The following is a 25,624-nucleotide window of genomic DNA, read 5'->3' as shown; positions in this document are numbered from 1 at the left end:
TCTGTGCCTGACTTGTTTCACTTAATATAATTCTCTCAAGGTCCATCCATGTTGTTGCAAATGGCAGTATTTCATTCATTTTTATAGCTGAGTAGTATTCCATTGTGTAGATGTACCACATTCTCCGTATCCACTCATCTGATGATGGACATTTGGGCTGGTTCCAACTCTTGGCTATTGTAAATAGTGCTGCGATGAACATTGGGGAACAGGTATATCTTCGACTTGATGATTTCCATTCCTCTGGGTATATTCCCAACAGTGGGGTAGCTGGGTCGTATAGTAGATCTATCTGCAATTGTTTGAGGAACCTCCATACCATTTTCCATAGAGACTGCACCATTTTGCAGTCCCACCAACAATGTATGAGAGTTCCTTTTTCTCCGCAACCTCGCCAGCATTTATCGTTCAGGGTCTTTGGATTTTAGCCATCCTAACTGGGGTTAGATGGTATCTCAATGTGGTTTTGATTTGCATTTCCCGGATGCTGAGTGATGTTGAGCATTTTTTCATATGTCTGTTGGCCATTTGTATATCTTCCTTAGAGAAATGCCTACTTAGCTCTTTTGCCCATTTTTTAATTGGGTTGCTTGTTTTCTTCTTGTAAAGTTGTTTGAGTTCCTTATATATTCTGGATATTAATCCTTTGTCAGATGTATATTTTGCAAATATTTTCTCCCACTCTGTTGGTTGTCTTTTAACTCTGTTAATTGTTTCTTTTGCTGGGCAGAAGCTTTTTAGTTTGATATAATCCCATTTGTTTATTTTTCCTTTGGTTGCCCATGCTTTTGGGGTCGTATTCATGAAGTCTGTGTCCAGACCTATTTCCTGAAGTGTTTGTCCTATGTTTTCTTTAAGAAGTTTTATTGTTTCAGGGTGTATATTTAAATCCTTAATCCATTTTGAGTTGATTTTAGTATACGGTGAGAGGTATGGATCTAGTTTCATTCTCCTGCATATGGATATCCAGTTGTCCCAGCACCATTTGCTGAAGAGGCAGTCCCTTCCCCAGTGAATAGGCTTAGTGCCTTTGTCAAAGATCAGATGGCAGTAAGTGTGTGGGTTGATTTCTGGATTCTCTATTCTATTCCATTGGTCAGTGTGTCTGTTTTTATGCCAGTACCATACTGTTTTGGTTATTATAGCTTTGTAGTATAGCTTAAAGTCAGGTAGTGTTATGCCTCCAGCTTTATTTTTTTTGGTCTGCATTGCTTTGGCTATGAGTGGTCTTTTATTGTTCCGTATAAATGTCTGGATAGTTTTTTCCATTTCTGAGAAATGGTAGATCTATCTGCAATTTTGGAATTTTGATGGGGATTGCATTGAATTTGTATATCACTTTGGGTAGTATGGACATTTTCACTATGTTGATTCTTCCAATCCAAGAGCATGGGATATCTTTCCATCTTCTTGTATCCTCTCTAATTTCTCTCAGCAGTGGTTTGTAGTTCTCATTATAGAGATTTTTCACCTCCTTGGTTAACTCAATTCCTAAGTATTTTATTTTTTTGGTGGCTATTGTAAATGGGCAGGCTTTCTTGATTTCTCGTTCTGCATGTTCACTATTGGAGAATAGAAATGCTACTGATTTTTGTGTGTTGGTTTTGTATCCTGCTACTGTGCTGAAATCATTTATCAATTCCAACAGTTATTTTGTAGAGGTTTTAGGCTGTTCGATATATAGGATCATGTCATCTGCAAACAGGGACAGTTTGACTTCATCTTTTCCAATCTGGATGCCCTTTATTTCCTTCTCTTCTCTGATTGCTCTGGCTAGTACTTCCAACACTATGTTGAATAGGAGTGGTGAGAGTGGGCATCCTTGTCTAGTTCCTGTTCTTAAAGGAAAAGCTTTCAGCTTTTCCCCATTCAGGATGATATTGGCAGTGGGTTTGGCATATATGGCTTTAATTATGTTGAGGTACTTTCCCTCTATACCTAACATATAGATGGTCTTTGTCATGAATGAGTGCTGAACTTTATCAAATGCTTTTTCAGCATCTATAGAGATGATCATATGGTCCTTGTGTTTGAGTTTATTAACATGGTGTATCACATTTATTGATTTGCTTATGTTGAACCAACCTTGCATCCCTGGGATGAATCCCACTTGATCGTGATGAATAATTTTACGTATGTGTTACTGTATTCTGTTTGCTAGTATTTTAGTGAGGAGTTTTGCATCTATATTTATCAAGGATATTGGCCTGTAGTTTTCGTTTTTGGTTATATCTTTACCTGGTTTTGGTATCAGGATGATGTTTGCTTCATAGAATGACTTTGGGAGATTTGCGTCCGTTTCAATCTTTTGGTATAGTTTGTAAAGAATCGGTGTCAATTCCTGTTTGAATGTTTGGGAAAATTCTGCTGTGAATCCATCTGGTCCTGGGCTTTTCTTTGTTGGGAGCCTTCTGATAACAGCTTCAATCTCCTTTATTGTTATTGGTCTGTTCAAATTTTCTACGTCTTCATGGTTCAGTTTTGGGAGCTTGTGTGTGTCCAGAAATTTATCCATTTCCTCCAGATTTTCAAATTTGTTGGCGTATAGTTGTTTATAGTAGTCTCGAATGATTCCTTGTATTTCAGATGAATCAGTTGTAATATCACCTTTTTCATTTCTAATTTTTGTTATTTGAGTCTTCTCTCTTCTTTTTTTTTTAGCCATGCTAACGGTTTGTCAATTTTATTTATCTTTTAAAAAAACCAACTTTTTGATTCGTTGATCTTTTGAATTGTTTTTTGGTTTTCAATTTCATTCAGTTCTGCTCTGATCTTAATGATTTCTTTCCGTCTGCTAACTTTAGGTTTGGATTGTTCTTGTTTTTCTAGTTCTTAAAGGTGAAGTGTTAGGTTGTTCACTTGCCATCTTTCCATTCTTCTGAAGTGAGCATTTAATGCAATAAATTTTCCCCTCAATACTGCTTTTGCAGTATCCCACAGGTTTTGGTATGTTGTATCATTGTTTTCATTAGTTTCAATAAATTTTTTGATTTCCTGCTTGATTTCTTCTTGGACCCATATGTCATTAAGTAGAATGCTGTTTAATTTCCATGTGTTTGTATAGTTTCCAGAGTTTCATTTGTTATTAATTTCTAGTTTTAATCCATTGTGGTCTGAGAAGATACATGGGATAATTCCAATTTTTTTGAATTTATTGAGACTTGATTTGTGACCTAATATGTGATCTATCCTGGAGAATGATTCATGTGCTGATGAGAAGAATGAATATTCTGAGGTTGTTGGGTGGAATGTTCTGTAGATATCTGCCAATTCCAATTGGTCTAGAGTCTTGTTTAGATCTTGTGTTTCTCTACTGATTCTTTGCCTAGATGATCTGTCTAATATTGACAGTGGGGTGTTCAGGTCCCCTGCTATTATGGTATTAGTGTCTATTTCCTTCTTTAGGTCTAATAGAGTTTGTTTTATAAATCTGGCTGCTCCAACATTGGGTGCGTACATATTTATGATTGTTATGTCTTCTTGATGGATCAGTCCTTTTATCATTAAGTAGTGTCCCTCATTGTCTCTTTTTATGGTTTTTAGTTTAAAGTCTATTTTGTCCAATATAAGAATAGCTACTCCAGCTCGTTTTTCTTTTCTGTTTGCATGGTAAATCTTTTTCCATCCTTTCACTCTTAGTCTGTGTGAATCTTTATGCGTGAGGTGGGTCTCTTCTAGGCAGCATATAGTTGGGTCCTCCTTTTTGATCCAGTCAGCCAGTCTGTGTCTTTTGATTGGGGAATTTAAGCCTTTTACATTAAGAGTTGTTATTGAAAGGTGTTGATTTATTCCTAGCATTTTATTGGTTGTTTGGTTGTCTTAGGTGTCTTTTGTTCCTTGCTTTCTGATTTACTGTTTGGTTTCTGTGTTTGTTGGTTCCTTAGGTTGTAGATAGCGTTTTTGTTAGCTTGTTTTCTCTTCACGAATGCCATTTTTATTATACTAGTGGGTTTAGATTTTTCTTGGGTTTTTATGGCGGTGGTAGTTATTTTTGAGGAACCAAACTCAGTACTCCCTTGAGGATTTCTTGTAAGGGTGGTCGTGTGGTAGTGAACTCCTGCAGTTTCTGTTTGTCTGAGAAATATACTATTTGCCCTTCATTTCGGAAGGATAGCCTTGCACGGTAGAGTATTCTTGGCTGGCAATCTTTGTCTTTTAGTATTTTGAATATATCATCCCATTCCTTTCTAGCTTTTAGGGTTTGTGATGAAAAGTCTGATGTTAGCCTGATTGGGGCTCCCTTATAGGTGATTTGACGCTTCTCTCTTGCAGCTTTTAAGATTCTCTCTTTGTCTCTGAGTTTTGCCAATTTGACTATGACATGTCTTGGAGAAGGCCTTTTTGGGTTGAATACGTTTGGAGATCGTTGAGCTTCCTGGATCTGAAGATCTGTGATTTTTCCTATACCTGGGAAGTTTTCTGTCACTATTTTGTTGAATATGTTTTCAATGGAATCTGCATTTTCCTCCCCTTCTGGAATACCCATGAGTCGGATATTTGAGCGCTTAAAGTTGTCTGATATCTCTTTCAGATTTTCTTCAATGTCCTTGATTCTTTTTTCTTTCTTTTTGTCTGCTTGTGTTATTTCAAACAGCCCATCTTCAAGTTCAGAGGTTCTCTCTTCAACTTCGACAAGCCTGCTGGTTAAACTCTCCGTTGTGTTTTTTATTTCGCTGAATAACTTCTTCAGTTCAGCAAGTTCTGCTACATTTTTTTTCAGGACATTGATTTCCTTGTACATTTCCTCTTTCAGATCCTGTATACTTTTCCTCATTTCATCATGATGTCTAGCTGAGTTTTCTTGTATCTCATTCAGTTTCCTTAGAATTATCACTCGAAATTCCTTGTCAGTTATTTCAAGGGCTTCTTGTTCTATAGGATCTAGAGTTTGAGATTTATTAACTTTTGGTGGTGTACTTTCTTGATTTTTTGTATTTCTGATATCTTTTTTTGGTGTTATTCATTGTGTCAGGGGGTTTCACAGTCAACCGGTTTGAGACTAATGACTAACTAGGATGTTGCTGTGGTTGCCAATTTCATATGGCTCCCTCCGTGACTGCTCAGTTGGCCTCTAGTGCCTTGTGTGTGTGGTTGCCTCGAGTCTTGGGCTTCTCCGGGGAGCCACCTTTCTGGTCAGCTTGGACTCTGCTGGGCTGGTGGATCACGTACCACAGGGTGTGTGATCTCTGTTGAGCTTTCACTTCCTGTGCAGGACTTCTCCCTGTTCCGTGTGCTCCGGCCCAGGCTGTTGGATCGTGCAGTGGCGACCCCACCGGGTGTGTGGTTTCTGTCGAGTCTCCGCCTCCCTGGCTGCACATCTCCCCACTCTGTGCGCACTGTGCTGGGCTGGGGCGTGTCTTCTGCAACCCTCGTCTATCAGCTGGGCCTTCAAGACCCTGCTCGGCACTGCCTCGCCCAGGAAGTAGACCAGGTTTCTGCTAGGCATAGACGACCGTTCTCTCTGGGTGCCTTTGTAGCACTGTGTAGATCTTTCTCGGGTCTTGTTCACCTTTGTATCCCCCCGGCATAGACCGAATCTAGCGCCCCCCTGCAGCCAGCTCTCCGGCAAGTTCAAGCGGACCTGGGAACTCTCCTACCACACTATTCCCAACCAGACATTGGTTAGGCTTTTTTCCGAACTGGTGGCCGCTGAGATGATATCTGCCTCCCAGTAACAGGAAGTTTACCGGGGGCCGGAGTCCAGGGTGTGGTCGAGTGACAGTCAGCCTGCCCGTACTTCCTTGCCCTCCCGACACTGGCCGGGGACGCCCCACGCCACCAGCCCCGCCAGAGAACCGTGGAGGGAGTGGGAGGGGAGGCTGGCCCGTAGGCTCCGGAAAGCCCCGCGCCGGGCCAAGCAAGTGGGAAGGCTCAGTGACAGCTGAGCCGGGCGGAGCTGCCAGTATCTGCAAAAATGGAGGCAGCCCCGGGGCGGTGAGTGAAACGGTGATGCAGGCGGGAGCCGGGTGGGCGTCAGCCCCCCGAACAGGGCTGGGCCAAGGGTCACTCACAGGGTTGTGCCGGGTCAGGTGCTCACTCTCTGCCTCTGGTTTGTCGCCTTCCCCGTTCTCGGCCGCTGCTGCCTCGGGCTGTTCAGTCGCGGCGCGGCTCGGGCGCTCCCAGGAATCTTCTTTAATGCCGGCCTGAAACCTCGAATCCTGAATAGGGCAGCTGGCCGCCTTCAGCGTGGCCCCGGCCTCCGGGATCCTGTCTGCATCCACAGCAGCGCTGGCGCGGTGTTCCCTGTTTGGAGACTGGCTTTTGCAGCTAAGAAACAGTTCTTTTCCTGCTCCACACTTCAAAGCTGTTGCCTGTAAATGAGGCAGCTTCTCCTGCCGGGGGCAAAGTGGCGGTCACCCCCCACGACCGGCCAGCAGCTGCGGTCCACCCTTAAGAGATGGCAAGAGGAAGGTCCACAAGTTTCTCGGCTGCCTGAGGCCCAGTGGCCGCCTTTTCCACCTCAGCTACTCCGCGCCAACCACCGCAGCCACCGCCATCTTGAAACCTCCCTAACTGCTTTTGATAGTAGAGTTCAATTCTGCCAATCATCCAGAAAATTTGAATATTACAGAAACTAAGCTGTATATGGTTCATTTGTAATTACAGAAAGATTCATGATTCCCAGTGTTATTCCATTATTTTGTTATAATGACGTTTGGTGGTATAACAACAGAAAAAGGCAAATGCTTTTGTATAATGACTTTGAAACTATGGAAAGGCTATGAGCCTTTGAACATTCTAGGAGTATTTAGCCAGGACTACTGCATACTGATGACTACTCCTATTACATATCTTAAAGTTCATTTAAATATGTTTTAAGATGGTTTGTATTTTCTCATTTCTTTGTTAGAGCCAAATACCACAAGTTGAAATATGGGACAGAATTGAATCAGGGAGATATGAAGCCTCCAAGCTATGATTCTGGTAAGCTAATTTTAAAGGAAGTTTAAGTGATAAAAAGAAGTTAATGTTTAGTATTTTGTAGTAACAACATTTATAACTGTTAAGTTAATTTCTGATTATTTTCATGTTAGTTATTTTTTCTGACCTGCTTACCTTTTGGCACTAATCATTTAGTGTTATTTAGATCATTTTCCACCACCTTTTTTCCTTTTCCTTCTTCTCCTTTCTTTTAGTTTTTGTTTTCTTTTTATGTTTCACACTTACTGGAGAGGTCAGAATTCATGGGGTAACATGCACCAGTATAACCTTGTCTTGCTGGGTCTGCCCAGCATTAATGGGACCTTTGAGATGTGCAGTACAAAGTACATCATGCCCTTGAAATCCTGAGGAAGAGTGGGAACTATGAAGGTAATTCCCCTCCACTTTCTCCTAGAGCTATTTGCTTTCTCTTAAAGCACAGGGAAATTCCTAATCTCTTAAACCTAATCCCTCAGTTTCAGGTACAGAACTCTTTTGGACTTTCTTACCTTTAGGAGGTTCTGTAACCAGCACATGTTTTAACTGCTGAGACATTATTTTATTGTGTTATTTCTTCTTTTTCCTTCTACTGTCCTCTTCACACTACCACACAGTACAAAATAGTGTTTATCAACAATCAGATATTAAGGAATATAGATATAATTCACTTATTCGTAGGTATAAGGGAAAAATGAGAAAACTTATTTAAAAGTTGTCACCATGTTTCAGATGGGTGTATATTTGGCATGATTTCAGATTAAATTCCTTTATCAAATGTCTGAACATATTAACAGTCATTTATATCATTTGCTGAAATACCTTGTGCTAGGCGTTTTACGTATGTATGTTAACTTTAATTCTTAAAATAGTTATTCAATAAAGATAATATTATTTTCATTTTGCATACGTAGAATTTAAACTCAGAGGAGTAGAGAAATTTGCCCAGGTTCACACATCTATTAAATGATAGGATATAGAGCTGAACCCAGGTCTATCTGACTGCAAAATTTGTATTCATTCTGTTTTACGATACTGCTTTATATTTGAGAGTATATGAAAGAACTTTCCAAAACGAGTTCTAAATGTGCTGCCAGTTTGGTAGTTAATTCAGTGTAGTGATGTATTAATGTGTTTCTTCCGCTGAATATTAAATTCTTGAGATTTAGAGCAATACAATTGATCACTGGTGTATTTTTTTTCCCTTTATTTATTTATTTTGACCGGTAAGGGGATCGCAACCCTTGGCTTGGTGTCGACCGCACCATGCTCAGCCAGTGAGCGCACCGGTCATCCCTATATAGGATCTGAACCCGCGGCCTCGGCGCTAGGAGCGCCGCACTCTCCCGAGTGTGCCATGGGGCCGGCACCTTCCCTTTATTTTTTAATTGCTCTTTTACTTGGGTGTCTGTTCTTGTAACATGAGATATGCTTAAATTTCAGAAAAATAATTTTTAAGAAAATCTAGACTATTAAAGACTGTCCTAAAAATATATTGTCTTATTCAAAGGAGTGATTTGAATCACTATTACATTAAAAACTTATCATAATTTTTAGATATCAGTTTAGGAGTGAGTAGATGACAGTTTTGTGGATGTAGAGGAAAAAAATTTTTATCTGCTCTCATACCACAATCAACAGAGAAGACTTCTGTGTCTGGTGGGGGGTGCAGTTTCCCGTCACACTAAGCAGGCAGTCAGTTCTGCAGTGAATGCTAGCTGGATGTCCTCTAATTCAGTTCAATTCTGACACTGTCTGCCTGGAGATAGCCTCAGATCACACAAGTTGAGGACTTAGTCCCATGAGACTGAGCTCTATTTCCGATGCCAGTCACAAGCCTCAGGTTATTTTGCCTGTCCTTCTGACCAATTGGCTATAAGTTGTGATTCCCTTGACCCCTTCCTTGGATTTAATTAATATGCTAGAGCAGCTCACAGAACTCAGGGAAACACTTATTTATGTTTACCAATTATAAAGGATATTGCAAAGGATATAGATGAAGAGTGCATAGGGTGAGTAAAGGGCGCATAGCTTCCATGCCCTCTCCAGTGGCATCACCCTCCAGGAACCTCAACTTGTTCTGCTATCTGGAAGCTTTCTAAATTCAATCCTTTTGGGTTTTTATGGAGGCTTCATTATGTAGGCATGATTAACTAAATCATTGGCCATTGGTGATCAACTTAACCTTCAACTCTACTCCCTCCCCAGAGGCTGAGGGTAAAGCTGAAAGTCCCAATCCTCTAACACTGCCTTAGTCTTTCTGGTGACCAGCCTCCATCCCGGCTACCTGGGGGCTGCCAACCATCAGTCAACTTATTAGCATACAAAGACATCATTTTGGAGATTTTAAGGATTTTAGGAGTTGTATGCCAGGGCACTAGGATGAAAACCAAATATATATTTCACAATATCACAAGGAGTGTAAAGGTCTAGTTGCAATATATAAAAAAATGTTTATGAGTAAACAGTGTGGCACAGTAGAAAGAACTTGGGCTTTGAAATAAGATAGATTAACTTTGACTCTGCCTTGACACTTTAAATCCCTGTGATATTACCTAATTTCTCTGGGGTTGCTCCATTTCTCATCTATAAGCTGAGAAATATTCTGGGAATAATTCCTAACTCAGACATTTTTCTTAGTATACGATATGTAGTTAGTACCTGGTATCATTCCATCTATCCATCTCTCTAACCATTCATTATCTTACAAATACTAAATATATAATGCTTGTCAGACCCAACACCAAATCCGGTAAGTAAGATAGCAGTGCCCTGTTGGATTTTTACAGGGAAGATAGATAGTTAACAAAATGATTATAATAAAATGACATATATAGTAGGGAAGTAGTAGGTGATATTGAACACAATAGCAGGGAACCACATCTATTCTGAGTGTCAAGGAAGGTTTCTGAGAGGAAATGATGCTTAACTTTGACATCTGAAGGACAAGTAGGAATTAGCAAGGACAAATAGACTGATTAAACATTTGTTGAATGAGAGGTGGGGGAAAGGCAGAGTATTAGCAGCAAAGATTCTGAAATAAGTGTATGGCACATTTGAGAAATAGTAGTGGAAGAGAGAGAAGGAGTATTTCTAGGTGCAGCTAAAGAGTTAGCCAGGGGGGTAAAATATGTTACAAAGGCCTTGTAAAATACGTTAAGGGAGTTTGCATTTAATCCTAAGTGTGATGAGAAGGCATTTTAAATATCTTAATTAAGACTGTTGTCTTCAAATTTATTTTTATATCACACTGACTTTAGTGTGGAAGATGGATTAGAGAGGAGCAGAATTGGAGATGGGGAGACTGGTTAGAGGTCTTAATAGCCACCTGGGTAAATGAGGAAGTTTGCATTGACAAGGGTACTAACAGTAGAGTTGAAGAGAAGTGGGTGTGTTTAGGAAATATTTTGGAAGTAAAATGTGCAAGAACTAGTTCTTGATTGGATGTAGGGGGTGAAAGAAAGGATGAGTCAAAGATGACTCACAAGTCACTGAGAACTTTATTGCAAGCAGTTTTAGGAGAGAGGCAAGGGCAGAAACAGACATAAGTACAAAATGAAGACTGAGTGTTGTCAGCTTTCAGGAAGCCTAGATTGTGAAGATGACAGAGCGGTTTTAGAGGGCAGTAGCTGTAAGGACACATGTGGTCAAGGAAGTGTGTGTGTGTGTGTGTGTGTGTGTGTGTGTGTGTGTGTGTGTGTGTGTGTGTGTGTGTGTGTGTGTGTGTGTGTGTGTGTGTGTGTGTGTGTGTGTGTGTGTGTGTGTGTGTGTGTGTGTGTGTGTGTGTGTGATGTTTCCTGGAGCCATTAAAAAGGAGAGAGTAGAGATACTCAAAATTGGAAGGTATCTGAAGAGGTCATAGGGATTGGATTCTGAACATTTCTGGAGAATGACAAGGAGGAGCATGTCTTTTATTTCTGGAGAATGACAAGGAGGAGCATGTCTTTTATTGTTACCAAGAGACAAAGTAGGAAGTTAGGTAACAAGTTTATAGGTTTGGGTTTCAGTTTGCTGGTAAGTATTTAAGGGAATGTCCATATGATAGCTTTATGTATGCAACAGGATTGTCTGCAGATCAGTTGTTTAAGAAAAGTAAAGACATTTTAAAATAGTGATGGTGAACAGTAGTACAAACTGACTAGGGAATAGTAAGATTGAGAAAAGCTAAGGGCACAGTTGAGGTGTGTGATCATGAGTTTACGTAAAGGCACTAGTTTGCACATTTGGTAGCCTGGGTAAAGACAAAGAGAATGCAAATATTTAATTGTTTAATTCACTGAATTCATGGAGAGACAAAGGGACAGGAAAACTGAGGACACTGGCAAAAGAATGATGGAAGTGATAGATCATGAACTAAAACTGTAGAGAGAAGAAGTGGAGAAGACAAAAGGAGACTAATGGGTAAGTTAAAAGTAAAGGGGGTAAGCTGGTCTTGAGCAGGTCAGCAAACTTCTCCTGTAAAGGGCCAGATAGTAAATATTTTGAGCTTTTCAGGCTACATGTTCTCTGTCACAGCTATTCAACTCTGCCATGCAACATGGAACCAGTCATAACATGAAACCATCCATAGATAGTACATAAATTAATGATCATGTCTGGGTTCTAATAAAATGTTATTTATAAAAACGGGTGACAGACTGGATTTGACCTGTAGGCAGTAGTTTGCTGGCCCCTGGTCTGGAAGTCCCAGCTAAATCAGAGAACTAGTGAATTGGGAGTAATTGAGCCTGATATATATGCTCAGCGAGTGAGTTTCCATCTGTGACAGTTCTTCATAATGACAAGGTCTAAGATATGACAGATAGGGTGGTTGGTTGTGGAGCAAAAATTTAACACTCACATGAATATTGACTTCACTGAAGATGAAGTAGAAGTGTGGTTGCAGAGGAATCATGTGAGCCAGGTTTGGAGGGTTATCTAGGGATTTGAAGATGACAGTGTTAAGAACAGTGAGTAGGAGACTGTAGAAGGTTTTGTACCCAAATAGCATAAACCTTAAAGAAGCAGAGATTTTGTCATTCTTTGTTCTGTTCATTTACTGTATTTTCATAAAACTGATAATCCAGACATTTTCTAAAACGTTTTCCACAAAAATTTATTTTTCCCCTCTGATTTTTCTTTTTTCTGTTTTTTTCCACTTTCAGACCTTCATATTTCTGTCTAAGGAGAATATTATCTTAGGCTGTGTTAAAATCTATTTACCTTCGATATTTTGGTTTCTCCTATTTAATATTACAAATGAGATAGTTATTGAAAATTGGATGTTTTTGTGCAGAATGACAAATTCTGCCTTTTAATTGAGATGTTTATATAATTTACATTTAATGTGATTAGCGATATGGTTAGGTTTAACTCTACCACCTTTGCTATTTGTTTTCTATTTGTTCAATCTGTTCTTTGTTCCTTTTTTCTTTTATAAGCCTTCTTTTGGATTAATTGAGTATTTTTAATGATTCCATTTTATCTCTTGCTAACTTATTAGCAATAACTCTGTTATTTCAGTGGTTGCTTTAAGATTTATAGAATACATCTTTAACTTATTACAGTCTATCTTGAAGTGACGATATACCACTTTACGGATAGTGTGAGAACCTTATAACACTGCCTCTATTTCTCCTCTCCTAGTCTTTGTGCTATTGTTGTCCTGCAAGGGTACTTCAAAAAGTTTATGAAAAAATAAAATTAAAAGATAACACAAATCTTTCCATGAACTTTATGAAGTACCCTCATATTTTACTTTTATTGTACTTCTATATATGTTATAAACCACACACTATATTGTTAATTATTTTTGATTTGAGTCTGGCCAGTTAGCTTAGTTGGTTAGAGCACAGACTTATAATACTGAAGTCATGGGTTCAGATCCCTGGACTCGCCAGCTGCTGGAAAAAAAAAGAAAAAAAAAATCCATGCATATTTTTTTTTGTTTCAACAGTCAATTCTCTTTTAAAGAGATTTAAAAAATAATAATATGAAAAAATATTTCCTGTGCTTATCATTCCTTTGTGAAGGCGTGTATTTCCATCTGGTATTATTTTCCTTCTGCTTTAAAGACTGCTTTTACCATATTGGATAATATGGACTGCTGCTAATGAATTCTTTCATTCAGCATTGTACATCTGAAAAAGTCTTTATTTTGCTTAGTGGCATTGTTTCTGATGAGATACCTGCTGTCATCCTTCCCTTTGTTCCTCTGTATAATATGTGTGACCTTTTTCCTCTGGCTACTTTTAAGATTTTTCTCTTTGTCATTGGTTCTAAACAATTTTATTATGATGTGCCTTGGTGTAGTTACCCCTCCCGCAGTTTTTCTTATGCTTGGGATTTGTTGAGTTTCTTGGGTCTTTGGGTTTATAGTTTTCATGAAATTTGGAACTTGTCAGCTATTATTTTTTCATGTATTGTTTTTATTGCCTGTCTTATGCTATATCTGGAAACTGGGACAATCATAAGGCTCACCTGTTTGCTTCCCTTCTGTCAGGGATCACTGTCCTTTGTTGTCTGATGTCTAGTGTTTTGAAACCATTGTTTTATCTACTTGTTTTGTGGTTGTTTTAAGCAGGAGGTTAAAAAGAGTCCCTATGACTTCAATTGACAGGAAGTGGCAATGAAATACTTTTAATGTTACCAGGAATTTTAGCTATTATCCACTTTAAAATCCTCACTTTTGTATAATGTCATTTTTTGAACTTGATAAAGCAAGGATGAATCTGATAGTTAATCACTACTTACTAATTTGAATTTTTTTTTTTTTTTTTTTTTTTTACTTCAAATGTTTCTCAGGGAGTCAGAGTTCATCTGACTACACTTTTTTCTGAAGAAGGTGGAGGTGCATCCTTATTTTATTTGTCTTAATTTATTTTTTATTAAGGTATAATTTACATTTAATAAAATGTACTATTTTGTGTTTTCACAAACACTATAATCTTGTAACTACTACCCTATGTAGTCAACCTCTCCCCTCCTACTCTAATCTCTTGGAAGCCACTAATCTGTTTTCCATTTCCATAGTTTTGTTTTTTCCAGAAAATCATATGAATTCCAGATTCTTACAGAATATAGCCTTTTGATTCTGACCTATCTCACTTAGCATAATGCATTTTAGGTTCATCCATATTGGTGTATCCATAGATGATTCCTTGTTCTTGTCGAGTAGTGTTCCATTCAATTGATGAACATAATGTTCCATATGAATTGATGTAACATCACTAGCTGCCAAGGTAGGCAAAGGCAGTCGAATATATCTGAGGATGGCATAGGAAGGATTTAGACCTATTCTGATTGCAGTTTAAGTAACCTCAAAACTTCTTTTCACATCCGAGATTTTTAAAGTCTTGAATGCCAGTGTAAATGTTCTTACTTGGCAAGTACAGTTTACTCACTTGACTTAAGAAGGGGATTTCTTGGAACATAGAATGTTATATACCCAGTTCCTGTATTTGTGGGTCAGTAGAAATAAGATGTATTGCTTTTCCTTAGTACTGGGACATTGTTTTTGCCTTTTTTTTTTTTTTTTAAAGTATACCCCCTTTGAAATTATCGCCAAATAATATTCCTTTTGGCGTTAATTTAATTCCCCTCATTTTCTTCTCCCCACCCCTAACTCCAGTCTACTCTGCTGCTATTTCTTTGCTATATCACCTAATTTGGCCAGTTATTTTAGAGTTATTTTAGGAGAAAAACAAACATGCAAGATCTAATTCTTATTTTTATTCACATATTTTTCCAGTTTTCTATCATTGTAGTGACAGCATGTGGAGGAAAATGCTGGGGCTCTGGAAGAAGCAGACAGGATTCCAACACTTAGAACTGTGTTTCTAACTAAGAAACCTGAAAATTATCCTAAAACTCAGCTATCTTATCTTTAAAAAGGGGCTAAACACCTATCATTTGAGGTTGTCTGGAACACAGTAAACACATAGTAAATGATTAATTTCTAATATCTATCACAAAAGAAATTTTCCCAGTCCTTTTTATATCTCCACTTGAATAAGATCCTATAAAGATCTGCAGTTTCTTATAGTTTGATCAAGGGCTGATAAAAAGTATGAACTTTTTCGTATTGTTACCAGAAAGCTCTTTTTATTTTGTAGTATTCAGCTTTTACCTAATGATGAATTTAAGCTTTAAAAGGCTTAGGAGGTTTTCGTTCAAAGAATCTCATTAAAAGAATATATGAAATTTTTATTTAATAGCTCATGAAGGAAACATTTGTATTGAGATTATTTCTTATATATCTGCTCTTTACCAAACTGGCTTTTCTGCCATCATTTCTGGGTCTTTTCTTTGAGTTCTGATGTGTTACTTTATAGTGCTTTTATTTGGCTCATATTGTGTGACTTGACTGGATGGGTTTTTGTCCTGGAGGAAAATTCTCAGGCTAGCCAACGATAGGGAAAATGTCTTTATTTTTAGTTCCGCTACTCTAAAGGGAATCCGGGAGCAATGATTAATTTATATTAGAGTTTTGTTATGGAAATTAGAGTTAAAAACAAAATTTACTTTCTCCTAAAACATACCTTATGGCTGTAGTTTCAAATATTATTAATTTTGTAACTGTTTATTGGGCATTTTTTATGAATTGGGATACCCTCTAATATGTAAAGCAAGTCAGCTTTGGTATGCTTTAATGTTTTTCAGATGAAGGTAATGAAACAGAGGTGCAGCCACAACAAAACAGCCAATTAATGTGGAAACAAGGTCGACAACTACTCAGACAGTAAGTATCCCAAGGTCAACTAATAAATGGTTGAAGATGAGAAACATATCTATGAGATTATTTTTATTTTCTACTTTCAATTCAACAGGATAATTTTATCTTTTGTATAATTACCCTATTGCTCTGAAAAAGCTTAATTGAGTTACTATTCCTTTTTTCATATTAAATACTTTTTCCCTCTGGTGGATTTACATAGTTAAAGGAATTTTATGCCCTTAAAGTTTTCTTTTCATTGCACATTTTATGCATGAATATATATATGTTTTAATGTAAGTCCAGTTAGTGTTTACATGTAATTTTGTGTTATGCTTTTAAACTTTTTATTTTAAATAGATTGAAGAACTTTTTGAATTCCTCAAATTCGCAAACATTGCCTAATGTATACTTCCTCCTATAAAATGAGTATTTGAGACTATAAAGAGGAAACAAAGCTGGGCTGAGGTTCTCATGTCAGGTGGTGGTCTGGACTCATTCACCAGCTCAGTGCCTGGTCCTTGCATACCACCTTTGACACTGGTGTTCATATTTGTGCCTCATACTATGAAATTTGCTACCTGTTTTGGACCTTTGGGGTTGCTTGTGAGTAGTGTAAACCTAAGGTTTCCAAAGTGGGTGCATGCCAGCCATTCCTTTTGACTATGGGAAGAAAATATTAAAATGTCTTCTCATATCTATTTTTTATTTAGACAAAGCTAGAAGAAAACGAGACTTTACTTATATTTCATAAGTGGATATTCACTAGTACCCTTAGTTTGGTCTTAAATAGAACTTACACATTTTCTTTTTTTAAATAGATGTGTTCTTAAAAATGCTGATTTTTTTTTTTTTAAATGAGAAGTGGTTTCATAATGAGCCATACAAGAGGTATTTCAAAAACTTCAAAAGACCCATAATCTGCCCCTCAAAGTAAAGGTAACATTTTATTAGTGTATGAAGAAATAACTATTCAGTGAAACCAACTTATCTATGGCAAGAGCAGTTTTGAAACAGATATTTGTAATGTCATTTTGTTGCCAGAATGAGGTGTGTATCAAATATTATTTGTTAAAAATAGAAAAACGTAGCACCTTTGTAGTAGTTTACAAAACAACTGATTAAATTCAATAAAGTTGTAATTTTATTATTCAAATTTTAACCAAGACTGTTCTATAAATATTGGATGGGATTGAAAATGAGCATCTTGATTTGACAAGATACATTTATTCCATTTGATCACATGTCTTTGTGAGCTATCTCTTTCAACTAATAATTTTTAAAAATCTTGAAATAAACTGAACTTAAACTTTCTTTTCAACCTTTGTTTTCTTCCTTCATCTAGTAGACTCGATGCCTACTTATAAGTTAATGCCTAACATTTGTTTATCATGTTTATGAATGGCATTTGCCTTTTTCATGATCCTGCCACTGCCACTTTTGGTCTTTTTTGGTCACGTTTGGTGTTAATAGGTACTGAGTGCTTTCTGTATGCAAGGTGCAGTATTAGATGTGTCTGGTTTTGTTTGTTTGTGTTTTGTTTTGTTTTTGGTGGCTGGTCAGTATGGGGATCTGAACCCTTGACCTTGGTGTTATAACACTGTGCTCTGACCAACTGAGCTGACTGGCCAGCCCTAGTGTGTCTGTTTTGATGAAAAGAAAACTGAGGTTCAGGAGAATTAAAGTTATGAGCAAGTAAGTGGCAGAAATGGGCCTAGGACCCAGATCTAATTCTCAATACAAAGCCTGTGTCCTGTTTTCTATGCTGCTGCATCTCTGTGACACACACACTCCACATCCCACAATTTAATTGCGGTCTATTTTTATTTTAGAATTGTCTCAGGATAGAGGCTCTTTTGTATAATTGACTCTCAGGCAAATACTGTCTTGTATGTCATGGAGGAAATTATATATGCTAGAAACATTCTTTCTAGCAGTTGATCTCAATTGATCCATGACAATTTACATTAGAAATGTAAAAAACTCCTGGAATCACTATTATAAAACAGTAATTTGGTAGAGTCTGAGAGTGAGCTTGCTCTAATTCTCCCTACAGGAAAGAAAGTGCTATTAGATATATTAAGGAACAGCTTCTTCTCATGATAAATGCAATGAATGGTGTATAGTTCTTTGATTTTCCTCAGAGACTGTAGAGCCTGGTACTGCAAGAGACAGCTCCATCTGCAGCTGGAAGGTTATTTAACAAATGTTTCTTGCATAGTACTGCACTGTTCAGTCTTATGCAGGCAATGAATTTAAAGAAATATTTTTATTTACTCGTTAAATTATACTTGTAGAAAACTGATTCCAGTATGACTGAATTGTAAGGATCCTCTTCACACAGGTATCTACAGGAGGTGGGTTACACGGATACCATTCTAGATGTGAAATCTAAACGAGTGAGAGCTTTGTTGGGTTTTTCAAGTGATGTCACTGACAGGGAAGATGACAAAAATCAGGACTCAGTTATAAATGGCACAGAGTCTGAAGTTAAAGAGACAGCAATGATTGGGTAAGTATTTTGTCTGGAAAATGTTTTAGCTTTAATTTTAATTCTTATTAAGTATTTTTTGGTTTTATGGATGTTACTTTTAGATAGTGATGTAGAAATAATTTAATTATAATTAAGTTTAATAAAATTTTTGAATTTCATTTGGTTAGAAGGCAAACAGGGATTGGAGTTATTTATGATTTTAATTCAAGAATATAATTTTTTATTTAGGACATTTTTATTTGCTTGAAATTTATATATTTAATATAGATTTTAATATCTTGATGCTCAGTCACTTACTATTAGAAATTCATAAAAGATCTTATTTGGAAATTTAGTACAAATCTCTAAGAATGAAATTTCGTTATTGGTGACCCAGAAATCATAAAAGTACCTCAAATTCTTTAGAAGTAAACCTTTTCTTAACCATTTTTGTTTAATAATGCTGTAACTCATCTTTCCTTTGATATAAAATATCTATTTTAATTATATTTTAATAGAATAAGTGTGAAAAATTCAGTAGCTGTTTGAAATATTTTGTTTTTCTTTTTGGATCGTGTACATATAATTCTACTTAAAGTGAACATAAACAGTTCAATAAGGAGATTCTTCTTTATTGGAAAAAATTTGCCATGATTCTTAATTGAGTAAAAAAGCCAAAGATTCTGTGAATGTCTAGATACAATATTTTTTTATTATAATACATTCTTAGCCTGAAAGAATGGTTTTAATTGAACTCTGTAAATTTTCTAGTGAGAACATAGTTCCTGTTATTTGGAATATAAACTTAAATTATGGGATTAAGTAAAGGTTCAAAATAGGACTTTTAAAACAAATGTCATTGGAGGCTTCTTAAATGTATTTAGTAATAACTATCATTAGCAATGTAAGGTTTAGATTGTTTCTCTGTGTAAATATAGACCGTGTGGGCATTATTCCTGGTTGAATTTTTTATCTTATGGATTGTCTTAAATTGTTAAGTTAACTTAGATAATATGAATATTTTTAGGCACTATAATGCACACTTTAAAAACCTTCAGTAAAGACCTTCAGAAAAGACCACTCTGTTGTGTGTTTTGGCTTTGACCTGTCTTTTGAAACTGACAAGGATATTATTCTGAATTTGTCAGATTTCTTTAGGGATAGAGAATTGAGGGGGATGGGAACCAAAAACACAGCTCTCAGCAGATTTAAATCTTAAGTGGATTTAAGATGTACCTGTTTTGAAAATTTTGTCAGTAGTTGTGGCAGCATTTTTTCAGGAAGATGCCTTCTTATCTAAAACATTTTCTAATGAACTGGAGAGAAATCATTCTGTTCTGGCCATTAGGAAACAATTTATTAAATTTATTTTAAGGGAACTAAAATCAAGTCTTATATATTCGAAAATTTAGTCATTTCTAAAAAATTAATGATTTATCCATCAACAGGATCAAGTCTTATAGTAAGGTTAATTTGACTAATATATTGTTCTTAGTAACTTTATGTGGACATTTGCTCTTTTCACCTCTTTAGTTGTTCAGGAGAAATACAAGATTGCATCAGAGAAAAATGACATTTCCTACTTATTTTCTTAGAATTGGAAACTTATATAAGAGGTCAAAGGAAGAGTTGCAGAGAGGAGAAGAATAGAGAAAAATGGAGGCAGGGATAATAAGAAAAATATTTTTTTAAAAGTGTAGTAAGATTGACAGAAGGATCAAAATAATATTGAATCAGGAGGAGGGGGAGTTCTTTACATAAGATTACCACTAATCTAAATAGGTATGATTGCATAATACTTTCAAAAGAGTAGCCACGTCCTATATTGCTTTTTCAGTTAATCCGTGGGAATGTAATACATAAGAATCAATTGGGAATGCAATAGATAAGAAGCAATGTAGATCTTAATATGATTTGGGGATCATAGTTACAATATAAACAAAAGTTAGTGCAACATATGGGTTAATTCTTTAATACATAAGAATCAATTGAGAATGCAATAGATAAGAAGCAATGTAGATCTTAATATGATTTGGGGATCATAGTTACAATATAAACAAAAGCTAGTGCAACATATGGGTTAATTCTTATGCTGATGTTAAAAGATTAACTGAGCAGGATGTATATGTTTTAAACCAGAAAATCTGAGTTAACAGATTCCACCTCCGTTCTGGATAATTTCAAATTCCTTGAAAGTGCAGCTGCAGATTTCAGTGATGAAGATGAAGACGATGACATTGATGGAAGAGAGAAAAGCGTCATTGATACTTCAACAGTGAGTTAGATAACACAGATAATATAAATATTTTTAGGGACTATCATGCATACTTTAAAAATAATCCATATTTTCAGTCTAACCCCTTAACATTTTTCCCCATGAATTTGGGGAAATTTAAGCTAAAAGAGTTTTTAGTTTTGATTTAGAATTAAAGAGCGTTTTTAGTATACCAGCTTTCTTTTAAAAGTCCTCCCTCTTTGACTGTTTGTTAATTCATTAAACATGAGAACATTTTTATAGTATTGGTGAATATAGCAAATGTGTATGATAATAATGCAGAGTTAATTGGTCACTGTAAGACACATCGTGGTGCCTGATGGCAACTAGCACCAGCTCTAATTGATGCAGTTTTTCTTTCAGTCAGGGTTGCTTTGGTAGAGAAGTGCTACAGACTTCCGGAATTCTTCTGTTAGATTTCTTCAACATTGTTTAGGGTTCTTCTGCAGTTTTGTTTAGACCTTTATACGTTTAATGACTTTCCTGTAGCAGTTTCCTGGAATAATAGTTGTCTCTAAATTGCTGCTTCTTCCTTCTCTTCCCTTCTCCATTTTCTTACATCCATCTATCTCTCTCCCTTTTCCTTCTCCCTCCTTTTCTTTCTCTTCACTTTTCCCCTCTTCTTCTCCTTTGTGTCTCTTCTTCCTTCTTTTCTCCTCTTCCTCCTCCTCCTTTTTTTAAGTAAGAGATGAAAGCATGCTTTGCTTTTGTCTAGGAAAATGTTTGTATTTCCACTTTCCTATTTGTTTAAGACTGGGAGGAGGAAAGTAAAGCAATAAAAAACAAACTGGACCTAGAGTTGACAGGCTTGGATTTAAGTCCCAGTTCTGCCAGTAATTGTGCTTCTTAATGCTTTAGGCCTAGTTTGTTAGTTTGTAAAATGGGAATTATAATAAATGTCTTATGCCTGGAGGATTTTGTAAAGAACAAAAGAGATGCTATATATGAAAATAAACCTAATAGAGTATACCTTCTCTGTTTTTTATACCCTCTGCTTCCTGGGCTCTATCAAAGACTCTCAAATTATTATTACCAGATTATTATTTCCCTGGGCTGCTATTCAGTAGTAGTTGCTAATACAGTCTTGCCATAGATATTATTTGAACTTCAAGTAGTCACCCCAAATTTTTCTTATTTAACCAGGTAGTAATAGCACGTATCTTAATTTATTGTAGGAAAAGAAAAACCCTAAACTTCTGACACTTTTTCTCTGACCTGACCATCTAGAAATTAACTCCTTGTAATTTCTATGGGATGATTGTATTAAGATATTATTTTCCCATCAAAATACTTTATTCATAGCTCAGTAGTAAATACTAATTATGCTATAAGTTTGTTACTGGTTATATCAATTTAAATATTTTACAAATCTGTAAACTGATCATTAAAACTATTATGTATGATCTTACTAGAAGTATTTAACCATAGACTGTTTCCTTTTTAAGGAATCAAATTTATAAATATACTGTCTTCCAATTAGTGCAGATCATAGCAATTCTTTGACCAAGCAATGAAGGCACATCTAATATGAACAGGCTTAAAACCCCATTCAAACACTGTTCTTAAAAATTCTTTTATGTTTTTCAGAAAAAAATTTCTAAACAAATAATTGGTTTTGTTGTCACAGTTTTGCTAATTTTTACATTATATTACATTAATTTTCACAGCCACAGTCTAATAGTTATATACCAAAAAGACCTTAACAATCTAACTCTGTGTACAATGAATAAACCTGACTTAGAAAATTTATTGCATTCCACGTATAGAGAGAGAATGGCCAAAAATTATACTATTAAAATGTTAAGTAGAACAAACACATTTTAAAAATATTATTTTATTTCTTTAATCAAAATAGTTTAATAGATACAACTAAGAAAATAAAGAAACAGAAGGCCCTTAGTAACTGCTGGTTATGTTTAGGCTATTGTAGTGCAGTGTCTTCAAAGCCACATATCCTCTCCATTCTTTCTCTTTGTCCTCTGTGGAGTTTGACGGTTCCTTGGATTACATTCTTGATTAAAGTTGTCCCTCAGTATCTGTGGTGAATTGGTTCCAGGACTGCCCATGGATACCAAAATCCATGGGTGCTCAAGTCCCTGATGTAAAATGGTGTAGTATTTGCATATAACTTATGCACATCCTTTCGTATACTTTAAATCATCTCAAGATTACTTATAGTCTCCACATTCAGAACTTTAGGAGGAAAAAGTAATGGGATTAAGCGTCAGTAAATATTGCTGTAGTCACAGTGTAAAGAATCACCATCCTCCTTTGTGTTATGCTTTTTCTAGTGGTTTTCAAGGTGGCAGTCTATTCTTTTTTTCAGTTGACTTGGTACCTGTAACTTTTTTTTTTGCCTCATTTTATTGAATTGATTCGTAAATTCATTGAAGGTATGAGTGTAGTGAAACCTTTGTAAGGAAGAAAAGTAATACATTCTTCTTATAAACCCCACCCCTTCCCGTTTCCTAATCCTGCTCTCCATTGGAAACCACAGATCATTTTCTTCTATACCTAAACATTAAAAACACAGGACTTTTGGTTTATTTATTTAAAATGGGATACTTGGTAGTGATCTGCAATTGCAGTGATAAACTTGCCATTTATCTTCATTCTTTGAGACCTAAAAACAGATTTTTGCCCAAGAGTTGCTTTTGTGACTTGATACCATATATGGTAATAACGAATGTCAAAAATACATTCGGACTTTGAATTTGAGGTTCCAAATACTTCTGGGTTTACCCTGCCCTTTTTGTCAGGCAGTGAGCACAAGGACTCTCTATCTACAAGATGTCGGTGATGGCCTTTCTGAATTATAGCTGGCATCCCATCAGGATCAGGGAGAGGGAGGGATCAAGCCTCTAGGGTAAAAGAAGGTGGATTTAGGCAATACATTTGTATATGGAATGATGAGGATTAGGGAGTCCTGTTGGTATAGCTTTTCAGACAGTTTTCTACCTCAGTCTGGTTGCCCAGGGAAAATTAGAGCAGATTATTAGTATATGGTTTGTGAGTATTTACAATAGAATGCACGCATATTTAGCGTAGGTTTTAGGTTCACAGTCTGCCACTAATCTTGCTTTTTTGTGTTTGTTTAATAGATTTGCTTGATATTAGATTGAGAAATGCTGTAAGCACTGAAGTATTTCTTGATAGTAGGGAAATATTCCAAATAGTTAAGCCAATTGTTCTGGCATCATTAAATAATACTTGATTTCTCCTATTCAGTTTTTATATAAACCAGGAGAGTTAAGGCAGATAGATTTCATCTGCTATGCCAGCTTTGTTCTGTTGGTACTAGCTTCCTGGAATGCTGTATTGAGAAGGATTTCTGAGGCTGTATCTCATCTTTGATGAAAAGTACTGTGATTGATAGGTGATATTAGTTATGAGCATGGGAATAGGGCCATACAAGTCAGGTGTTATCTTTTAGGGTCTGTTCCTGGGCTCTCCATTGTCTGTCCCATTGATCTTTCTGTTAAACCTTTGTAACTTTTAACCATTCAAAACAGTCTAGGGGTAAAGTTTTATCACATAATGGTATTTCTGTTTTGCATGAGGTGAAGAAGCTGAAGTCTGGGGAAGTTGAGATGTTGAGTCATTTTATTGAAAGAAGCTGCAAATTTGGTATTAAGTCTAAGTCAGATCTCACTCTGAAATAACAGTATTTTAGAAAAAAATTGAATATGTAGAGAGCTATTAGAGAAAACTGATGCAAGGTTAGGACAGTAGAAATAATAATGGGAACTTACCGGAGTACCTTGTAAGTCTTAAGACATGTATTTCTGAGTTTGTAGATTTTGTGATTTTAGGTTTTATGAGGGAGTGATGGAATTGTATTAAAATTCATCATGGTTATATTCTGAAAAACTCTTGTAATGTTTTATGAAGTGTCTTCTCTTTTGTTTAGATTAGAATGTCTGTAAACTGCACAGATTGCATCCATGAATGTAAGATTTCGTTGTGGTTCTTATAATACAGTATGTCAGAAACAGGAACTTTTTTTTTCATCTATCTGTAATTAAAATACATTTCTTCTATTCCAGTGATTTCAATATGTGGTTCCTTTAGTTTATTTAAAACAAAGATATTATACCATTGGACAAAGTTAAATTACTTCTTTAAAATGTATAATATGTATCTTTTAAAAATGATCTGTCTTTGAGTTAGATAGGTCGTACAGTTATTTAACACACAAAGGTATACTTTCTGAAGAAAATAACTGAATTGAGTTTTCTCATTTGATGGTAAGGGGATACTATCTCCTTTAAGTTACATCCATAATTTAATATTTTAATTTAGCATGTTTTCTCATTAGATTGTTAGGAAAAAAGCATTGCCTGATAGCAGTGAAGATCGAGATACAAAAGAAGCTCTAAAGGAGTTTGACTTCTTGGTTACATCAGAGGAAGGAGACAGTGAATCTAGAAGCGCAGGCGATGGAACAGACTGGGGTAAGGAAGTATACTGGATCAACCACAGATGTTAAGTGAATAAAAGAAATTAATGTTTTACCAGGAGGGCAACATCTTGAAGAGCTATAATGTTGAAATGTTGAACATCCTGTGAACTTTTTAGTACTGTCATCTTTTATACAGGGTGTGTGTAAGGAAGGTTATTTCACTTTTTTTAAATGTAAGTAATACACTATGAAAATAATTTGAATTAATATTCAGAATATTCTCTGTTTTCTGCCTACACTGTAGAACTTGCAAATCTAGATTTTGTAGAAAATTGAGTATGAGAATGTAATAGAGAATTTTGGAGATATCTTATCTCTGGCATCAACTGTGCAAAAACAAGCATAAGTTAGAAAATTGTAGTTAGTCATTCATTTTCTAGTGTAGGTTTTGACAGTTTGTACAAGGCATAGAATTTTTTTCTCAAATGTTCTAAGTGAATCTAATATTTTAAACATCTAACAAGAATTAAAACAAGTATTTTGGGGAGACTTCAACTGCATAGATCATTCTAATAGTTTGGAAATGCCTTATTGCTGCCAGTAAGGTGGAATTGTGATAGATTCTTCAAAAATATGATCAGTTCTACACGTGTGTGTGTATGTGTGTGAGTAAGAGAGAGAGACAGAGAGAGATTTAGAGAGAAAATTTTCTTTTGAGGTTGAAGAGTTCCAGAATTCAGTTACCTTATACTTTGTTTTAAAGACAAGTAAGGTTAGAGAATCAGGAACTGTACTCATTTTTCTTTGGGGACAACTTAAAATATGTTAAAGTTTAAACTCTGAATGTTTTATTCATTAAAAAAA

The 25,624-nt window shown here is 36.0% G+C and overlaps 1 protein-coding gene across 2 annotated transcripts in view; it reads left to right on the top strand.

The window, feature by feature from the left end:
* The window catches only part of STRN (striatin), a 111,757-nt gene that overhangs the window by 40,820 nt on the left and 45,313 nt on the right, over window positions 1-25,624 (top strand). For both annotated transcript variants that reach the window (XM_063078119.1, XM_063078118.1), the window contains exons 3-7: window positions 6,851-6,924; window positions 15,559-15,637; window positions 17,955-18,122; window positions 20,223-20,358; window positions 24,677-24,812. In XM_063078119.1, coding sequence (XP_062934189.1) covers window positions 6,851-6,924; window positions 15,559-15,637; window positions 17,955-18,122; window positions 20,223-20,358; window positions 24,677-24,812 — 593 coding nt within the window. The remainder of the gene's footprint in view (window positions 1-6,850; window positions 6,925-15,558; window positions 15,638-17,954; window positions 18,123-20,222; window positions 20,359-24,676; window positions 24,813-25,624) is intronic.

The sequence above is a fragment of the Cynocephalus volans genome, chromosome 14, assembly GCF_027409185.1.
Source record: "Cynocephalus volans isolate mCynVol1 chromosome 14, mCynVol1.pri, whole genome shotgun sequence".
In the NCBI taxonomy this organism is placed as follows: domain Eukaryota; kingdom Metazoa; phylum Chordata; class Mammalia; order Dermoptera; family Cynocephalidae; genus Cynocephalus; species Cynocephalus volans.
This window is presented reverse-complemented; position numbering and strand designations above follow the sequence as displayed.